Source organism: Balaenoptera acutorostrata, chromosome 5, assembly GCF_949987535.1.
Source record: "Balaenoptera acutorostrata chromosome 5, mBalAcu1.1, whole genome shotgun sequence".
NCBI classification, from domain to species: domain Eukaryota; kingdom Metazoa; phylum Chordata; class Mammalia; order Artiodactyla; family Balaenopteridae; genus Balaenoptera; species Balaenoptera acutorostrata.
This window is the reverse complement of record NC_080068.1, coordinates 109,003,690-109,024,812: the sequence shown is the minus strand read 5'-3', so window position 1 is coordinate 109,024,812 and position 21,123 is coordinate 109,003,690. Positions and strand designations below refer to the sequence as shown.

At 36.5% G+C, this 21,123-nt stretch overlaps 1 protein-coding gene across 1 annotated transcript; it reads left to right on the top strand.

Annotated features, from left to right (window-relative positions):
• The first annotated feature begins 230 nt into the window (after positions 1 to 230).
• Positions 231 to 20,787, top strand: CXXC4 (CXXC finger protein 4). Its single transcript, XM_007190978.3, has 2 exons — positions 231 to 1,301; positions 19,656 to 20,787. Exons 1-2 carry the CDS (start codon positions 231 to 233, stop codon positions 19,698 to 19,700), a joined length of 1,116 nt encoding a protein of 371 aa, XP_007191040.2. The 3' UTR covers positions 19,701 to 20,787.
• The last annotated feature ends 336 nt before the right edge of the window (positions 20,788 to 21,123 follow it).

The window sequence follows — 21,123 nt, the reverse complement described above, 5'->3', positions numbered from 1 at the left end:
GAAGACGCTGCCTGGGAATTCACCGTCTGTGGAAATGCGCCCCAGAGAGGAATAAAGCAGTCCTCACCTTGCTCTCCCCACCCGGACCCACTTTCCCCTCCCGCCTCGGCCCCCACCCCGGCACCACCATCACCCCCTTCCCTCCCCCCCACCTTCCCCCCTTTCCCACCCAGGTGTCGGACCAGACGGTCCCCACTTCCACCCTGCACCCCTTCTTCCCCCCCTGTACCATGAACACCAATGTCTGCGTGGAGCCCGGGCCGAGCCCGGAGGCCCCGGGCTTGCCCAAGGAAAGCCACCTGCCCGAGGGGGCCCTGAACAGCCTTGTGGATTACAACTCGGAGATGGAGCGCTACCGCTCCTTTGCCACCTCCTTCTACAAGACCAACGGGGGCGCCTTCCCGCAGGCGGCCAAGATCGCGCGCATCACCACCCCCATCTTCCCCAGCAGCGCCGCCGCAGCCGCGGCCGCCGCGCGCATCGGCATGTCCCCCTGGAACTGCGACAACGCGGCCACCGCCGCCGCCGCCACCGCCATGCTCTGGGGCAGCGGCGGGGGCGGCGGCGGCGGCGGCGGAGGCGGGGGCGGCGGTGGCGGCGGCGGGGGCGGCGGGGGCAGCAGGAAATCCTCCTCCGCCGCCGCCTCCTCCTCCGCCTCCTCCTCGGCGATCCTCCCCGCCGGCGGTGGCGGTGGTGGCGGCGGCGGCGGCGGCGGCGGCGGCGGCGGCGGCGGCGGCAGCAGGACCAGCATGCACCACCGAAACGACTCCCAGAGGCTGGGGAAAGCTGGCTGCCCGCCAGAGCCGTCGTTGCAAATGGCAAATACTAATTTCCTCTCCACCTTATCCCCCGAACACTGCAGACCTTTGGCGGGGGAATGCATGAACAAGCTCAAATGCGGCGCTGCTGAAGCAGAGATAATGAATCTCCCCGAGCGCGTGGGGACTTTTTCCGCTATCCCGGCTTTAGGGGGCATCTCATTACCTCCAGGGGTCATCGTCATGACAGCCCTTCACTCCCCCGCAGCAGCCTCAGCAGCCGTCACAGACAGTGCGTTTCAAATTGCCAATCTGGCAGACTGCCCGCAGAATCATTCCTCCTCCTCCTCGTCCTCCTCGGGGGGAGCTGGCGGAGCCAACCCGGCCAAGAAGAAGAGGAAAAGGTGTGGGGTCTGCGTGCCCTGCAAGAGGCTCATCAACTGTGGCGTCTGCAGCAGTTGCAGGAACCGCAAAACGGGACACCAGATCTGCAAATTTAGAAAATGTGAAGAGCTAAAGAAAAAACCTGGCACTTCGCTAGAGGTCAGAGGAGATGATTTCTTGTTTCCCAGTCTCCCCCCCTCCCTCCTCACTCCCCTCTCCTCTCCCCTTCAGGGCTTCTTGTCTGGCTTCAAGATGCAGTACCCCTTTCCTGAAGCTTCATTCAGGTTGTAAGATACAGTTGTAGGTGGTTTGCGGAGGTCATGGCCTCTCCGCCACCCTCCCCAGCTGCACTTCGCCTGGAACCGCCCTCCATATGGGGAGGGCGCCCCTCCTTTTTAGCTCCGGGCGGAAAACTAATGTAATTGGTTTGAAAAATCAGAAGTTTCACATTCAATATGGTCAGAAATTTCCCTTGGTGGTTCAAAATGACCCCTCCCCCCCCGATTATTATTTTTAAAGCATCTCTGCCCAAAGGGTGGGACACATCACATTCTATATACTTTTATTGGGCAAGAGAGACTTAATAGTGGCCCAGTTGTTAACAGTGAGGACACAGTTTGTGGCACACAAGCCTACATTCCCATTAACACACACACACAGAGTAATCATTGAAACGGAAATACATTAATTCAAAAGGGGATTTTCTACCCTCTTCTAGGATAATTTTTCTCCTTACCATGACAAAATGTTTCTGTTTCTTCATTTTATTTTCTGCATACTTGGTATTTTTCCGGAAAATGGATATAGTATAGAAAGCTGAACACCATTTGCAGCTTTTAAGGAGAGATGACTTAGAATAGATACCATTTGTAGCAGGTGACGGTAATTTTATTTAAGAATGTCTTACATAGCTTAGAAACGAATGATTCCTAAAACTCAGTTACAAAAAATATAAATTTGGGGTTCTGCATTTAGCAGATTAACCATTTTGTAGTCACAAAATTGTTGTATACACCAAGCACTGTTTTGTTGGACACCCTATTTGGTCAATAATAGTTTCTTTTTCCTATATGCCCTTAAAACAGACAACGTGCAGATTATCACTAAATTACTTGTTAAATTAGGCTTTTAATTACGTTTAATACAAAGATTGACGTGTTTGGTGGAAATTTCATATGGTGACCTGATCAAAACAAAAGGGGAAAAAATGGAATATCAGAGGTAAATGGGTTTGGTGGTGTATTTAGTAAAGAAATATGGACAGGTAATCATATTTAGCCTCTTGATATAATTTACAGAGTAGATGGCTAAGTGTTCATATATAGGTGGTGGATTTAGCATTAGGGAATATTCTATGGGCTGGATTGTAGGCTGAGAGTTGTTCTCACAAGTTATCATCAGAGGGAAATCTGCACATTCTTTTAAAAAATTGTGAACGTGGCTTAAAGGAGTTTTCTCCAAGAAGGACTGGTCTTTAAAAGGAGAAAGGAAAAGAGTTAAAGATCTTTGCATGTTTGAACACAAGTAAGATACAGGTTTTTTTTTTTTTTAAGTTTGATTAATATAAGTCAAAGCAAATAGCACTTTGGAATTCCCTCAAAATCAATTTATATTGATATCATTATTGATTATGATCAATTCCATCAAAATATTGCATTGATTCCTCTTTATAAAAGAACCCATCTCTGTTGAAAGTTTGACTTTACTCCAGGGTGGTTTATTACATTTCCTTTGGCAACTCTGCTTAAGCAAAGATAATAGCAATTATAAAGGCATAGGTCCATGTGTTTTCTTAGGTGGCAAAAAGTAGTTTTTAGCTTTGAATGATCTTCTCTGGATTAATATAACTTCTCTAGGTCTCTAAGGCCCATGGGCAATTAAAATTCAGTTCATACTAAAGCCTCCTGTTATTGCCCAGTTGATACATAGCTTTTATTTTTTTTCCTCTCGAACTATAGTATCTAGGATTATAGAATCTAGAATTATATAGATTTGGTGTTGCTAAGTGGCCTTCATCTTTTGCTAGACTCATGCACTGCCTGCATCCCAGTTTAGGGTATGTAGTAGATAGGACCACTGAATAATTCTCATTTATTTAGTAAGTAACCTCTCTGAACGAGTTTAATGTGAGTACCAAGAGGTTTTCTGCACAAGTTTCTATGCTGATTTATTAGTCTAAACAAATTTCATAAGTTTCCTTTTTTCTTCCTTTGGATAGTTTTCCCACAAACTTATCGTGATCCTTAAGTTTCTTAGGCTTTTTGATCACAAAATTCCATAGTATTACCTTTTCTTCTCTTTTAAAATTCTGTTGATCTTCAGAAACTGGGGTGTGTATGGGAGGGGAAACATTTCTCTCTTTGTAGAGCTCTCTGAAGATGTTCTCCTAGCTATACACCCCTTCCTACCAGAGAATTGTTCTTGGTTCAAGGCTAAGATTATTAGTGGAATGCAATTTGGCAGAAAGAAAGAAAAAAGTTTTGTTTTTTTAAAAATTTTAATTGGCGAAGATTCTATCGAGGTCATTTTAAAGCGGCAAAGGCAGCATGATTGCCTTAAGCACATGTGTAACCACACAGTTACGGTTGTAGGAAACCAGCTGGATGCATGTCAGAGTGACAGAGTTTACATGACTGAACCAAAGCTGGAGCAGTGGCTGTGGGATGGTGAAAAGTACCCCTGCTGACCTGCTTCCCTCTCTAATTTGGTTTCTGGAACTTATCATCATCTGTGGAGATGTTTTAGATGTCAGGTAGACTCCCTGGCTAAGGATAGTGATTTGGGGATTCATTATGGATATTACCTGTGGATTTCAGGTGTAAGTTCAGTAGCTAATATTTGTTGACTTTAAAGTGTGGACACCAATTAATATCTGGGTTATTGTCATCACTATTATTCTTATTTATCACTTCAAGCCCCATGTGCTCTTCTTCCCTTTGACTTATTCTCATGCCAAATACTGGAGGCATAATCAGATTTTCAGGGTGAGTAAACTGAAATTAAGACAGATTCACATAGATGTGTTGGGATTCTTGCCCACGTTTTTTAAAGCCTCCCCTCTGGCATTCCTTTTAAAGCTGCTTTACTTATTTCCACGTTTTCCTGCTTAGCCTCATGTTAAGATCATCTTAATTCCTTAAAAATATATTAATAAAATCACCCCTTTATTGTATTCCATATAATGACAATGCACATAAAACAAACTTAGTTTTTCTATGATATTGTGCACTGTATAGTTGCGTATAAGACTATTCATTTAGTCAATTACTCCACTAAAAAAATTATCACTGATTATTCAAAGCAGTCATTACAAATACTGTATGCCCCTGTGCAACAAAACTTATCTTAAAAACTTGTATCCTAAATGATCAATATTAAGTTCCCAGATAGTTTAAGAAATGGGATTACATAGTATGATAATACATTATATGACAGACCTTTGTCTCACACAAAGGTAATCTCATACAAAGGGAATCCTGTAGTTTTTATATTCACAGCAGTTACATTTTTGATACTAAGATCTAACTTTTTAAAATCTCTCAACCTGATATGACTCAAGGGAGAAAATTGTCCCGTGGGTAACCCCAGCCTCGTAGTCCCTGAACATTGTTCAGGTGACGTGATTGATCTCTGTGGGACAGCATTAGAGACCACACAGATCTGGTTTCTCTCCCATTAGCTGATTTATGGAATTACATTAGTAAGCAGCGCCTCGGGAGACTTCCCTGCCCCCGCTCTTGGCTCTTTGCTGAGCGTACACACCGCTGCCACCCAGGCTTTCTGTGAGCTGGAGGCGGGAGTTGGAAGAAGAGCATTAGAGTGAAGAGACTGAGAAACTGGAAAGTCAGGAAAAAGGATAATCTCATCTTCTTTCCTTTCTTTTCTCTCTTTTAAAAATTTATCTGCTGAATGAACGGGCCCCAAATAATTTTCCGCAAGTTAGGTTGAGGTCCTAAGAGGTCTCGTGGAAAGCATCCAGATATTGCCCCACGCTTGGTAACTGGATTTAGAAGAGTGTTCTAAGGGAGGAGGGACACATTTCCTATACACGAGGTTAAGTTCTAAGAGCTTCAACCACACAAATGGCAATTGTAAAATTCTGGACAGAGCATTGTCTGCAATCTTTGCAGGAAGGTGGCACCTGCTTCCCCACCTTTTCATTTGTAGACCACGCACAAAATAGGTGTGTCACTCAAACTCAGACTCTGTAGGGTTCAATAATGAAACCGCTCAACAATTGAACATGTCATATAAGATTTGGAAGTTTGTGACAAAAAAAACCTATAGGTAAAATACAAATGTTTCGTATCTTAAATTGCAACATACAACAGTTTGTCATTTTATATCATAGTTCAAAAATGGGTTTTCAGTTTTCAGTTTCAAGAATCAAAAACATCCCAGTATAAAAATACACATTTTTGTTTTAATCAAAGGGAAAGAGGAAACTTTTCAAGATATTCAAACCAAATGATAGTAGATTAACACTAGAATGTAATATAGAAATAACATAGGGAAAAGAGTCTGAATTTCATAAATGCTAAGAAAAAAAGCTCAGAAAAGTTCAGCTTTGACTAAAGTCAGAAAATAGATTTGTTGCCAAGACATCAAAGTGTAATGCAAGTCCAGTGAGATTCTTTCCATCACTAGATTTAATAGAAGTTAGTCAAAGTTGTTTTTAAAAGAACCACACATTTTAAAATAATTCCTAAATGAAAATCATACCCCTTCTCATCCAAACATCATGCAAATTCTAACCAATCTTTTGGATGGCAATTAGGAATAGTAGAATAAAAGCAATTAAAAGCATTTGTAAATTATCTTATAAGAATGTTTGTTTGAAGTTCAGCCATCATTAAACAAAATAAAAATAAACAATCAAAAAGCCAATAACAACAACAAACTTTAGACTTTAATCATATAAAAATATTTGGATATTTTAAATGAGAATGGAAAGTATATCTAGTGATGAAGGAAATAAAAGTTACTTGATTTTTAAACTTTTTAATGAATTGATTACTGAAGCATTGCTGCATATTTTGGTTAGTTTTAGTCAACTGTTCTCCTGGGTGAATAGTTAAGAATTTTGCACAGTGCAGACTTACAGATTGACAAATACAGGACAATTTAATAAAATAGTCTGTAAGACTAAAAACTGAAAGGTGTGTAAAAAAAACATAGGCATTTCATCCATATTTGTTCTAGAGTACAAGGTTGGAGACTGAAGAACTATGTCGGGGTGATCCTGGAGACACTGGTAGAATATTCCCTCTGGATATAAACATAAACCAAAAAACTATTGGAGCGTTCCCCAGGAACAGGTTGAAGTGTGTCTTAAAAAAACTCATCTGAAGTAGTTGGTGCTCTTAGAACTTACTGTTCAATCTCAATTGGTCAGATTGAATATGTAGTTAACTTTTACCAGAAAACAATTCACTTTTTAATTTTGCTTTGGAAAAATGTAACAAAATGTCCTACTATCCAGTAAGTTTCACAAGCCTGGATATGCTTCAGTCTCTTACATTTATTTTTATTCATATTTTACAAATATTACAAATGAGCTCATTCATCATACAAAAATATCTACTTAAATTAATAGGTTAAATTCAAGATTTATTGAAAGGCCCATGTAAATATGCAAGTTGGAGAAAGGACTACTTCTCTTTCAGTTTTCCTCTTATTTTTAGATTAGTTTTTAAAAAGCAAAAATGAACCCAAAATAATGGTAAAATCTTTCACCTTTGTAAGTGTGATTTTTCAGTCACCAGTTAGAACGTCAGATGATCTTGGCTGGGGAAGTAGAGCACTCTAGATAATATCATTTTTTTTTTTTTTTAACAAAAACCTGTTTTCAAGACAGTACTTTCTTTGGTGGGATCAGTGTAAATTTTGAGGATTTTGTGCATGCATAATTGTATTCCTTCATTTGTGCTGCAGTGCTTCTGCTATTCTTAGCATACTTTTTCATCTAGCATTTATGCTATTATCCTTAGTAGTTTCAAAATATTGAGGGAGGGACACACAGGTGGTTTTATCCTTCAGTCATATCTTGTTCCATCACATGCAAACACCTGTCCTGAAATTGAATTATTCTGCAGGGTAATCGAAAAGCCTCCCTCTATTCAGCGTCACATGTTTTCTGTTGTTTATTGAGTTATGTTGCATCATACTTCAGATGCGACAGCCATTTAATAATGTTGAAGACTTAGCTCTGCAGGGGCTAAAAGGATCCCAGCAGGCTTGTTAACTTCTACTCTAAAACATTATGAGAAATATTTTTTTCTCTGTGAAACTTCAGGGCTTTCTCTTAATTTATTTCAAGAGCATAAGAATCCATACCCAGGTATGAGAGCGAACCTGTGAAATTTTTTTGTTTTTCTATTTTTTTGATCTTTAACCTAACTATTTCACATAACATTTCTTACTCAGAAGACAGTGGCAAAGCAAACAACTGCTTTTTCAAAGAAATAATAACTAAAGATGCATTTCTTTGGCTGATATAAAACCAAATATAAATTATATTTAGAAAAAATAAACTACTAGTTTCTTGGCTTTTCACTTCTTTTATAATTAAAAATAATATTTGGACCCTTGTGGCTACATTTAGGTGATAGATTGTGGGAAGAGCCACTAGTTTCAAGTAACTTACCAGTTGAACAATATTAGCTACATCAGCATTACTTCTCTGAACTTTATTTCCTCAACTGTGAAATGGACATAGTAATACCAACCTTCACTACAACTTTTTTTTTTTTTTTTTTAATTTTTGGCTGTGTTGGGTCTTCATTTCTGTGCGAGCGCTTTCTCTAGTTGTGGCAAGCGGGGGCCACTCTTCATTGCGGTGTGCGGGCCTCTCACTATCGCGGCCTCTCTTGTTGCAGAGCACAGGCTCCAGATGCACAGGCTCAGTAGTTGTGGCTCACGGGCCTAGTTGCTCCGCGGCATGTGGGATCCTCCCAGACCAGGGCTCGAACCCGTGTCCCCTGCCTTAGCAGGCAGATTCTCAACCACTGCACCACCAGGGAAGCCCTGCAGTACAACTTTTAATACTGTGTGTAGGTTCATGTTCTTTGCATACTGAAAGATGCTATACGATTTCTCGTTCCTAATTTAAAGTCATCAATAAAAAGTAGAGGAGAAGACAATTATATTTACAGATAATTCAGTATACCAACAAGTTACTTATAGTTATCAGAAATTAAAGCCCATGTAGACTATTTTGTGGCTTTGAGTTTTCTGAATATTTGTTTTAATCATCCAGTTCTCCAAAGATCTGACATGATTTCACTTGGAAAGAGATAAACCTGATAAACAAATCCTCCTTCCTCACCAAAGGCACACCACTACCATTAATTTCTGTATCTTTTAATAGATTTTGTGTGTGTGTGTGTGTGTGTGTTTGTCTTTCAACTCAATACCTTTGTTTGGCTACTATTTCCTTTATTTGGACAGACACAGGAGTTGTTCTAAATGTGCATTTGTGAGTTTAAGAAAATAATTGTAAGAAATGGTTAAATGCTGTCACAGATTCTGGTTGAAGAACATATTTACAAACCTGGAAAATTGTAGAGTTACTCTTGTTTTCGAAGATGGGGGGTGTGTGTGTGTGTGTGTGTGTGTGAGTGAGTGTGTAGGAAGTTAAACAGGTAGATACACATTTTGAGATTAAAAAGTGAAGTGACTATGCAGGGCTTTTTCTTTTTTCTTTTTAATAAGAAGAGAGTATTTATGAAATGAAGAAAGCTAGTGAGCAATAATAGAAAATGCTATTGGTTTTCTGGGAGAAAATAGTGATAAGCCCTAAAAGATTTGGAATACTAACCAAGAAAGCTTTAAAAACGAAGGAGAAAGAGATATTCAAGCCAGGGTGCAATGCAGTATGTAGAAGAAGTTTTGTCAGGACAGGGTATGGAAGTCTGCTTTGCTGACTATAACTGCTGAAGCAGTTATAGAAGTTTTGCAGAGAATGGAAACAGTGAAGGGGGAGATAATGTTTTCATGCTTGACTCAATGTATTTGGTTAGGGAGTCAGAGCTGAGTCTAAAGTTCAGTGGAATGGCAGCTGAATTAGAGACAAGGAGAAACAGATTGTGTTTTAGCTGATGTTATTATATTTACTTATGCCTTTGAAACATTTGGTAGAATAATTCCCGAGTGTAACTGAATACTTCCAAGATGGGTGGAAAATGGGATTCCATTTGGGTGTCAGATTCATCTAAATTCATATTTCAGAGGACATTCTGGAGCAAGTGAAGAAAAGTGTCAAACTATGGGGGAAACTGTGCTGAAAGTGCTGTTTCTTGCTCAAGGACTTAAAAAAAACCTCTGGATGATTGATAGTATCAAAAGGATAGAGATCAAGTAGGATGAGAGAAGAAAGGGATAAATGTTTATAGAGCAGGAAGAGTCATGGGCATTTCTGTGTATTTCAGCAAATCTGGCAAATTCTGGAGAAGATGTATTTTCTTTAAAACTTTACAGAGTGAAAAGAGATGAAATAAATTTTTAAAAGAATAATGGACTGTATAGATTTAATTGTGTGGAAATGATGATTATGAGTGATGGTGAATCAGTGGCAGAAAAATAACTGTGCTGGGGAAAGACTTCTCTATGGGAAATGTTCTTGTTTATAGGTTAAGTGAGATCAGGGATGGTTTTAATGGAGTCGAGAATAAGGAAAAGAGATAAAATTCTCAGTTGTATGTAGATGAATGCGAAATGAGATGTGGCATCTTCTCAAAAACACTCAGTGTGCTCTAATTGTCAGTCATGAAAAACAAAATAGAGAACACTAGCCTTTAAAATGCCAAAGGATATACATATTGGTTCTTCTATGTAAGGCTGCTATCCATAGAGTTAAATACGTTATGAAGTGGAGTGGTTTTGGATTTTCCTCATGTGATGCTTTTCACATGTACATGTTATTTGTACGGCGTGAAGCTGTGTTTTGCAAACTGCAGGTGACAACACATTAGTGGTCCATGAAAACCAATGTGTTGGCTTATCACCAGGATTTTTAGAAAGTAGAATAGAATGGAATGGAGCAGAAAATATATGAGTGTGTCACATGTAGTAAGAGTACATATTGTTAACTTTTGTTTCAGTTATGTATGTACACATAAATGTATGTGTATGCATGTACTAGGCTGCTATGTAGAATGTATTTCCAACTGTTGGTTGCAGTCAAAAAAGCTTGAAAAACACTAGTTTAGTGACAGCCACAACACTATTGAACAAATCTGTAGTGAGGAAAGAAATTATATTTGTAAATGGAACAATGTTACCAAGATAAAGAGTAAAATGTAAATGTGTTTCTATAAGTAGTGTGTCTTTACTTCTTCTAGGCAGGTCTGTACCTATGAGGTATATTCATGAATTCATGGTATATACTAAACACATGGTAAACCCTTGATAAATTCAATTCAATTCAACGTATCTTTAGGTAGGAACTGTTATTTTCTAAGATTTGTAGTTAAGTGCTGTGGATACACACACATACACACACACACATCTTGGCTTAAGGAACTCAAACTTTTCTTTATTCCTAACTGCCTTTTTAAAATACCTATGTCATTCCCTAATTCTACATCTTAATCTTTCATCCAAGATAATTAGCTCCCTACTTACATTCTTAATTCTCAGCCACAAAAATGGACGCATTTCAAATGATATAATTGTAATTTTAGAAAACTCTGAAAGCAATCTCACACCTATTTAAAAGCCTTGGGATTCCTTAATTCATCCTTGGCCTAGTTGTTCCCAGATCTAGATAAGAAACACATACTGCTATCTGTGACTTCTACTTGTCTACCTCATGTGGTTATGTAGTGTAGTATTAAGTTTTCTATTAGTACTCCAGAATTTTTCAAGGAATAAGAAAAGAAAAAGGAATTCTTGTCTTGAACATACTGAGAATCTACAGTATGACTTGTTATTTCAAGCATATTTTACAGAGTACTGGAAACCCTTGTATGACCTGAATAAGAGAAAGAGCTATATTGAAAGAAAGAAAGAAAGGAAGGAAGAAAAGAAGAAAGGGAGGGAGGGAGAGAGGGAGGACAGGCAGACTGTAGTGTTATAGATTAAAGAGAAATGAGAAAGGAGCATGTTGGCAGAAAGGATTGTCATGTTCAAGGTCATCTTTTTGAGTCTGGTTTAAATAAGAAATTAGCAGAAATGGTTAATGCCTCAAATTTTTTTTGAAAGAAGCCATGAGTCTGGGTTTAGATTCACTAGAACCACTCAGCATTGTTTCTTTGCATTTACCATAGTGGATAAAATAGTTTCATGTATACTAACTAGATTTTTTTTTCCTCCTAATTTCTCTTTAAGAGTAATTTGCTCAAGTCTGTAATTAGAAACATAGAAGTGCCAAGATGGGAAAACTGATGCTAAAAATTGATGATGGTGTTTAGGGAGATAGAGGCCATCAGCATCTATAAACAACTAACTGTTCAAAAATATCAGTGTAATTTTTATAGGGGTTATACAGAGAATTTCCTGGAAAATACAGAATTGCGCATATAGAAAAGACTCCAGAAAAATGATGAAAAGAATATTAATCACTACAGCTTATAAATCCTGTGCCTGAAAAAGTTAGGCTTATTAATTTACTCTACTAGTTAACTATGCGATTGTGACTCTGTTTGCATGAAGATGGGAGTACATGATACACATAGAAAAAGAAGTAGTACATGGAAATTCCCTTAGGAGAAATTTGACTCTTAAGGACTTGCTCTAGAACAAGGTACAGTGATACCATGTTAGTGGAGAATGCTTCAGAGTGTATGTCCTCTTAATGAGGGAGATGAACCAAAATACATTTCTAAAGAGCCAAGTAACATGTAAAAACTTGATTAAATTATAATTGTTGACTGTATACCTTTTAATTTTATTATTTAAACAGAAAATTAAGGGAAGAAACCAAGAAGTCAGCATGATTGTGAATTTAAACATTCAGTGTAATGGCAATTGCGGTTACTAAAAAGTTTTTTTTTAAAAAGAAATACTCCAAGCAACATGTGATTCTCAGAAGTATAGTTTTAATCAAGTACATTATTTTGCTGATAATATCTAATGACTGTGAAATGTTTGGAATTTTCTCTAAATTCCTCCAAGAAATTAATGGACATAAAACATGCTTTGGTTTCTAGGCTGGGTCTATCTCAGCGGTTGGCTTTTTGTCATAGAAGATTCTGAACCAAATGAAGTTCAGTGACTACATTCAAAATATTATAGAACTTAGCCCAAGAGGAATTTTCTATTAAACTTATTTTCACTTTTTATGCAATATAGAAAAAAATGAATATTTCTCAAATTCCCAGATCTCTAATAATCAAAAAGAAGCACCATAATTTGAATTTCTTATAGAGATTAGGTATAACTATTGTATTTTATTTGAATAGAAGTTAGAGGCTGTCCAAATCATGGCTTTGATGGTTTTAAAAATCACCTCAATTTTTTTAACTGACCTCCCATTTCTTCACATTTTATGTGAATATTTCTTCTCTTCAATAAAAGGTGACAGTTCACTGTCTGCTTTAAAAAAATAACCAAAAATTTAAAAAATTGTCCAACAACTTGGTCATGAAAAGAATGCTGGTGGTGTTTTCGATAGCTAATTAGCAATGATCTCACCTAAAGGTATCGTTGTAGTCAACAGGAATCAGTAGAGTGACTTTGAGGGGAGATAGAATTATTTAACTTGTGTCTGCCATATATATATATATATATATATATATATATATATATATATATATATATATATATATGAATTCATACATTCATATATATGTATATATATTCAGATTCATTATCGTATAACCATATTTTTTTTTCATAAAGATTTAAACATATGGGCATATATAAATAAAATTAACTCTAAATATTTTAATCATTCTTGACAGTATTGATTTTATTAACCTGATTTTTGCTTTTTTAATATCAATTTTACTTTTAATTTTCTTTCACACTTCCTCTTATACATAGGTTAAAAATACTATATAAAATATTTTTTCAAAAGCATCTTTTAAATTTATGGATCGTTGAAAATTTTTTCTCTTTCTGCTTATCCTGGTACCATCCCTATTATAGTTTATTTTTATAAATCCAAGAATATTTTAATCACTAAACTACCCATGTGTAATACAATAAATTTGCTTATTGTTGGAAGGATTTGGTTTGAAGTGTTTTTACCAAAAGCAATTGAAATATAATCCTATATAGCATTAATCAAGACACTTGCCTAAATCAAGTAAGTTACATTAGATACTGAGACCAAAAGTGGGTGCCTTTTTTGGCCACTTCTGGGCCAGTGGGAATCTTGGTGTCAAACTGTTACTTCTCTTCCTACCAACCCACTCCTTCCCCATAGACACACACACACACCTTTGGACAGTTGTTTTCCTTACTGGCTCTACCACCATACTGACTTGATTTAGCACCTTTACAACATAGTATATAATCTCATCTTTCCATTTACAAAAGTAAGCTAAGTTTAAAGTCATGCCATCACAGTGGTGATGGAGAGGGTGGTGGTGTTCTCATAGGAGGGGGGGGAGAGGAAGAGCCCTCATATTTGCAAGACAGAAGGAGTAGCAGGAACAATAGCCCACAGAGAATCAATACTAATGAAAAAGCCATCTCTAGTTCCACCATTAATCAGAGAAATTCTGGCCACAAATGTCAATTTGGAAACCAGAAAAGTGGAATGCTCCTTATAATCATATTTAAGACCTCCAAAAATTTGGGTCATAAAAGTTATGCAGTTACTTATTTGGTGCTTTCTCCCTTTTAAAGAGGGGTCTAATATTCCCATTAGTGGTATTTGATAGGTGTTTTTAGTTTACATCTGGATCATGGCCAAAATAAGGTGTGAGCATATCAAAGACCTGTACAGTTATATGATGAATGAATCTGAATTATGAGAAAAATTAATCTGGTAGACAGCACATATATGATACATATAAATTACAACAGGACAGAACGAGAAAGTAAGTTAGGTGTACTTTGAAAAGTGGAAACAGTGTATACTTATATTAATCCATATATTTTAAAATATTGGAATTGTTAAAATATAGTTATTTTTTATTATAATAACAGTAAATTATTGGGCTATGAGCTTATCATTTATCATAAATTAATTGTTCTCTCAAACTTACTGAACTATGCTATACCTGTGCTTGCTAATAATTCTACTATAGTTATTGGATTATGGTTTTTAAAATATACTATTTGTAAATAGGATATAGAAAAATATTTTTGCCTAAAACATTTTGGGGAGTCTCTAACATTTACTAGGTATAATTTTAGACCATAACTACTGATCATCCAAATTTGTAATAATGTGCATGTGTGTGTGTTTTCACATTCACAATATTGTACAGTATATATAATACAATTTTCCATTTCTCCAATTAGGTTTTGAAATTTTGTTGGTACAAAAATTAAGAACCTATATAACTTGATATTTTAGCATTCTTTGTGAATCAAATCAGAAAAAAAAGTAGTTTTTTTTTAACCAGCAGGAATCCTTTTCCTTTTGTTCAGCCACAATACCCCAAAGTTTGAAAGTTTCATATGAAGCCAAAACAAAATATAATCAAATGTCTAAAGACAAACAATGATTCCTGCTATTCTTTTTTTGTCATATTTATTCATGTACTTCCTGTTGCAGAATTTCAGTGATTCATTACGGTTTTCAAGTTCTAGTGCAAAGAGGTAAATCAAATGCAGTGAGGGGTTCCAATTTCAAGGACTTAGATGCTCAAAAGTCTAAGAAACTTATAGTGGAGCTTCTCACAGTGAAAACAAAAGTTTTTATTTGAAATATATATATTTCAAAAGAGTTTATAAGAAGCTGTATTGGCTGACTACAATTCGAAATTGCTTTGCTTTTGGTTGGAAGAAGCATACTTCCCATAATTATATGGGGATCGGAAAAGATTGGGTGTTTATGTTTCTTTAATTAATAATAAATGGGGAAACAGGAAATTATTTTTTGATTAATCTAAGAATAATGGTACCCCAAAATACTGACTTCAGCTTGGGAAGTATTGTATTAGAGCCATCCTGTTTCACAGTAGAATTCTGAAGGCCTGTGTGAATCACTGAGACTTTTGGATTAGAAACTACATGAATAAATATTGGAAAGATATAGTTAACTTTAGTTACATAATTTGCTAATGTCTTAATTATTATCTCAATTTATAATTTTTATGCATTCTGAAGTAAATTTCAGCATCGAGTTGTCTTTTATTTGCTCTTTAAAAACTCATGTCTAGCTTTATTAAAAATGATTAGTTTTGTTTGGTGTCCTGAATATTGCAACATTTTACATATTGTATCTAGCTAGATGTGAATAGCCAATCCCACATAAATTCATATGTAGGAAAGTATAGATACCCAATTTCAGTTTTTAGGAGATGAGTTTTTATTAGGCTTGACATATTTTAAATTTTATTTATTTATTTATTTATTTATTTATGACTGTGTTGGGTCTTCGTTTCTGTGCGAGGGCTTTCTCTAGTTGCGGCAAGCGGGGGCCACTCTTCATCGCGGTGCGCGGGCCTCTCACTATCGCGGCCTCTCACTATCGCGGCCTCTCTTGTTGCGGAGCACAGGGTCCAAACGCGCAGGCTCAGTAATTGTGGCTCACGGGCCCAGTTGCTCCGCAGCATGTGGGATCTTCCCAGATCAGGGCTCGAACCCGTGTCCCCTGCATTAGCAGGCAGATTCTCAACCACTGCACCACCAGGGAAGACCCAGGCTTGACATATTTTAAACAAGAGTATGTAGATGCATGCCCGACCTAAAGATACCACAGTTCACATGACTGCCTACCAAGCACCAAAAGAGAAAGTTATGCTCAAATTCTTAAGGTAGCAGATTTGGGGATGTTTACTGATTTTAGGTTATTTAATTATTTCTTCATTGCTGATTTAATGAAAATCAAGATGAAATACATTTCTGCCAGAGACATATTGATAATTTTTGTATTCATTTTTTTATAAGAAGTAAATGTAAAACGTACTTAGGTTTGGATTACATAATTATTTTATTCAATAATTTGCCTTTTAAAGTTATTTAGGAGGAAAACAGAAGGCATTCCTTTAAACTTGAAGGTCATTCTGGGTCTGGCTCGTGTAGGGGTGAATTCCCTGGAACACCATGCTTTACAGCAATACCGGAAGGAGAACTGGGGGCTGCAGGTTTCTCCCCAGGCCTCCTGGGAGCAAGGCTGCTGTTTGCCAGTGTTTGCACCCATGTGAGCAGTGAAGACTGCCTTAAACAATGCTGATCAACTCAATTCTATTCTTCACCTCCCCACCCCCTTCTCTTCCTGGGGAATCTGGCTTCCCTGTCACTCAGGATAATGATTTCCTGCAAGCATCACTGAGATCCAGAAAGTCACTGTAATCTCATCAAGAACGTGATTCCCCAGCTGGGACTCTTGAATTTATATAACCCGAAAGTAGCTGGTCAGGGTGCTTAATCCACCACATTGGTGTGGTGAAGCCCCCCAACCATTTAAAATAGAAGTCCTCTTACAAAGACGACCTCATTAGAGAAGATATGTCCCCAAATTAGGACAGACTTAATTAGAACCCATAATTTAACCCAATGTTTTACATATGAAAACAGTGTTGCTCCCCCCATTCTGGCTTAAAAGAATCAATCCAGGCCTTAAGGAAATTTCCAGTGAGCCCACTGAAAATTGGGCAGGAGGTTGGATATACATCTGTTTTGTGTGACCTGTGGGATGCTGAAGAGTTTGGTTTCTTTCTTAAACCCTGAAATAAAACTTAGAGAATCCTCACTTCAGGTTTCTGGTGAATGCCTTGAAGATTTGTTCCAATTAATGCACCAGTGGTTTTCCTAAATTTTCTCACATATTTTAGGTGATTTCCCAACTAATCATTTTTAGGGTTTAACCTCAAAGATCTTAATATAAGGGAGAAATAATTTTTAATAGGTGCATCCCTGCTTACCTTGTCCCTTTCCCTGTAGCAATGGATTGTCTATATCCTTATTTTTGGAGATACATACTGGTCTCAAAATTGTATACATACTAATATGTACACATCACAGTGCAATTTTGTGACAGGTCATGACAGTAAAGAAAACTAGCTCTCTGCTTTTCTCATATCGGCATGATCTAATTACTATTTAGTGCTAACAAGCATTGAGAAGCGATTATCTTTTTCCTCACAACAATGACCTTTGATCTCGGGTGGCATCTTATAAAGCTTGCTTTTCCTAAATATTGCAGATAAAATTGAGTGGTGGAAAGGGGCACAGGAAGAGCCAAGAATTGGAAGAGAGATTTAAAAATGAAACTAAGACATAAGGAGTTCATCTCATTTAGAAAATGTGCTCCATATATTTCTTCTGTTTATCTTCATAAACATATATGTTTATCAGGATACAAGATATATAAGTATATACTTACAGTCTTATTTCCAGTTGGCATCTGAGAGTAAGTTGGCATCTCTATGTCACATGCTGTACACATAAATGTGAATATATATGGATATATATGCACATGTTTATTTTTCATATGTGATTCTGCAATGCATGGATATGCTTGGATCTAACTTATCTTGTTAAAAATGACTACATTTATATAAGTATGCATACTTATATAAAATTTATTCTTAGTTGGCATCAGGCAGCAAGTTAGCCTCTGGTGTAAACTAAGTTTTCATTTACTGCTTATATATATATGTGTGTGTGTAAAGCACGAATATTAAGATGAATGAATATATTTTCTTATTATTTTATACAGTACTTTTAATAATGATTAAATAAGTGTAATGAGCATATATAATTACATATATCATTTAAAAGTTACTTTTTTAAAAGTAGTAAAGGGTTTTTTCTCACCAACCAAGTCATGATGGGGATCCAGGTATGCATAGTGAACTGGCGAGAAGAAGACAGATTAACCCATGAGGAGTAGGGAGTACAGTATTAGTAAGTACTGTTTTTAATGGGAATAATGGACCTTTTTGTTTGTGATTTTAGAAAATATTCACAAGTTTTAAATATTTTTTGTATACCTATATGCAAACTTGAATTAGACAGCATTGGTTTGTTCTTAACACATTCATTGTGAAGTATATCATGTTGACTATGAGCAGTTTTTTTAAACTTCTATTTAATGCAGATAAGCCAAAATGGTTATTTTATTCATTTAAATTTCATTTGACATCTCAGTTAACACAGTTTTATTTTTAGATGACATTGCTACAGTAGGACTGTGTCAACCAAATAAGTCATATATGAGAAAGTAAATAAAAGCTAACCTCAATTATTAAAGAGTGTATGTAGTAGAATTTTTCATGTATTTTCTGAAAATTCAAGTGCTGTTAACACTGTCTTAAGATGTGTTTACAAGGGGGGTGTGTGTGTGTGTGTGTGTGTGTGTTCTTTTATACCTACTCGATATTTTGGTAATATTCAACATACCAATTTACATACTTACTAATCTATAGCAGCTGTCTTATAGGCTACACAGGATTGTTGGACAGGTCTAAAGAAGAAAATCAACTTTTTTGTTTTGCCCTACGGGAAAATTTACTCTTAGCTTTTTGTTCCTCATGTACCATCAATATATACTCATGTGATTCTGTTTTATAAAGAGTATGGCATGATGAATTACTGTAAAGTTAATATATAAAGGAAAATTTGATAGCTTAACTACTGTTTGTCCAACAAAAAACCCCACAGTAACTGTAAGCTTCTCGTTAAAAGGATTGCTCATACGTTTAGTGCTGGTTTATTACTCCTTTGGAAAACTATAGTATTTTTCTGGTGCAAAAGGATCGTTATGCACCATTGAGTATCATTGGTTAGTTATAAGTTTGTCTCATATATATGACATTAATTTGTTGCAAATGCAGACATTTTAAAATAGTGGTATATTTTGTCCGTATAGTTCTCATTCCATTATATGTAGGAATGTTTAGCATTAGTAGTTATTAAATATAGAGGTAATATTGATGTTATATTTGTTGTTGTCCTGTCATAAAAGAAATTCTCCAGAATAAAGAAATTACTTCACTGAATTCTGAACATCAGTCTTACATAGGCTGCATATGTATGTAGCAGATACAGATTTTAAGTACGCTTGCTGGCTCTAGCAAGCGTACTTAAAATGCAGCCTATGTAAGACTGATGTAAGTATATACTGTATCTGGTCTTCCTACTGTTGGCTAATAGTTTGAACCTCCCCCTTTCTTCTGCTTGCCATCCATGTTCTAGGCTGTGTGTCCTATATTTTTTAGACCAATGTGTTTTAATCATTATATTTAGTAAATTATCATTAAATTCAATATTCTAATTTTTGTAGTAGTCTAAGATTAAACATTTGTTTTTTATTTAATGTTGAAATATACAAGCCATTATGTTGTGTATAGCTGACTAAAAATATTACTGAAGTGTAAAGGAGAAAAATCTAATTTTATATTGACATAGAAAGAAAGCTTAACTTGTTTTCTTGCTCTTTTTTTATAGAGAACACCTGTTCCCAGCGCTGAAGCATTCCGATGGTTCTTTTAAAGCAGTAGTATATCTTATTTTCAAGGCATTTGGAAGTGAAAGGCAAACTAAATGTCTTGTTTTAAGAAACTGCTTAGTCCACCACTGAAGAAAATATCCAGATATTATTTTCATTTTATGTATAGGGGTTTCTTCAAAAAAAAAAAAAAAAAGGAAAAGAAAAGAAAAAAGACATAGAAAAATAATCTGGGAGCTTGGGGAATTGGCCAGTCTATTTACTTTCAATACCCTGATTCTTTCTTTGATGTAATTTAGCTATCCTAGTGAAGTTGTTGTCTATTTTGAAAGTGGCTGTAAAAAATAAGTTTGGGTAAACCCCTGCTGTAAAATCATGTATCTTTGCAAAGTACATATCTATACTTCATTTTCAAATATATGTGTTTCAGTACTGTAAACTGTACAGATAGCAGCTTGTATTTTGTGTGTTTAGACACAAGGAGACAATCATCTCTGAGCATCTATGGAGATTAACAGTTTGTACACAACAGTCTGGTTCTGCGAGTTAAATCTGGAGCAATAAATTTTAGCTTTAAATATTTTTTGCCAGTTGTTTCTAGGAGCAGCAACAGCAGTGGCATGTTTTGCCATGCATCTTTCCGTAGAGACTTGATGCCGAGTTTTATAAGACTAAAAGATGATGATGCATCCAGCAATTACCTTCAGTTGTATTGTTCTAAGAGGGGAAGATGTTAGGAAAGTTTCAATTAATCTTTTGAGCACTATATTAGAGTAGTGGTTATGCACTTGCATTGCTTACAAACGAGCTGTACAGAAAGGTATACCTCCCAAATCCTTAGTGTAGTTGACTTGTCTCGGGTGACACTGTAAGGGGGAGTACTCAGAGTAGTTGGAACATGCAGACTCAGTTGTATAATTTTTTTTTCTTTAAACAGTGTTTTCTAGGATACAGGATAAAGTATCATATCTTAGGGGAGAAATTTATGACTGAATTTTTTTTTTCCCCCCAGTCCAACATGGGTTGTATGTATTTTTTTGTTTGTCTATTTTTTGCTCTTTTTCTTTTTTTGGTAGAAAAAAATAAACACTTAATAAAATGTATCCAAATGTTTAAATTCCATGTATGATATTAAAAGGGTAGTTTTGTTTTAAAATTTGAATACATAAAGGCCTCCTGCATGAGGCATGGCTAGGTACATTTTTAAATTCAAAAGAATGAAATACGTTCATGAAAGTGAGGCTTTTAAATCTCTTTATCTTCCTTTCTCACAGCCTCCTGGTTGCAGCGGTGGCCTTCCCCTAGGCCCTCAGTGGAACGTGCCGTTGCTTCCATTCCCATTTTTGTCACTGGATGCTTTCATTCCTGAGAAGGCAGGACCACAGTCTGTGGAATTCCATAAATGCAAACAGCCCCCAAACAAAAGGAGCTAATGCTTCATAGGACCCATGCTACCTTTTCAGGTAG

Excerpts from the sequence above, each read along its gene's own strand:
- CXXC4 (XM_007190978.3), top strand. The coding sequence starts at position 231 with ATGAACACCAATGTCTGCGTGGAGCCCGGGCCGAGCCCGGAGGCCCCG. Across the intron at positions 1,302-19,655 it reads AACCTGGCACTTCGCTAGAG|AGAACACCTGTTCCCAGCGC; the intron begins GTCAGAGGAGAT and ends CTTTTTTTATAG.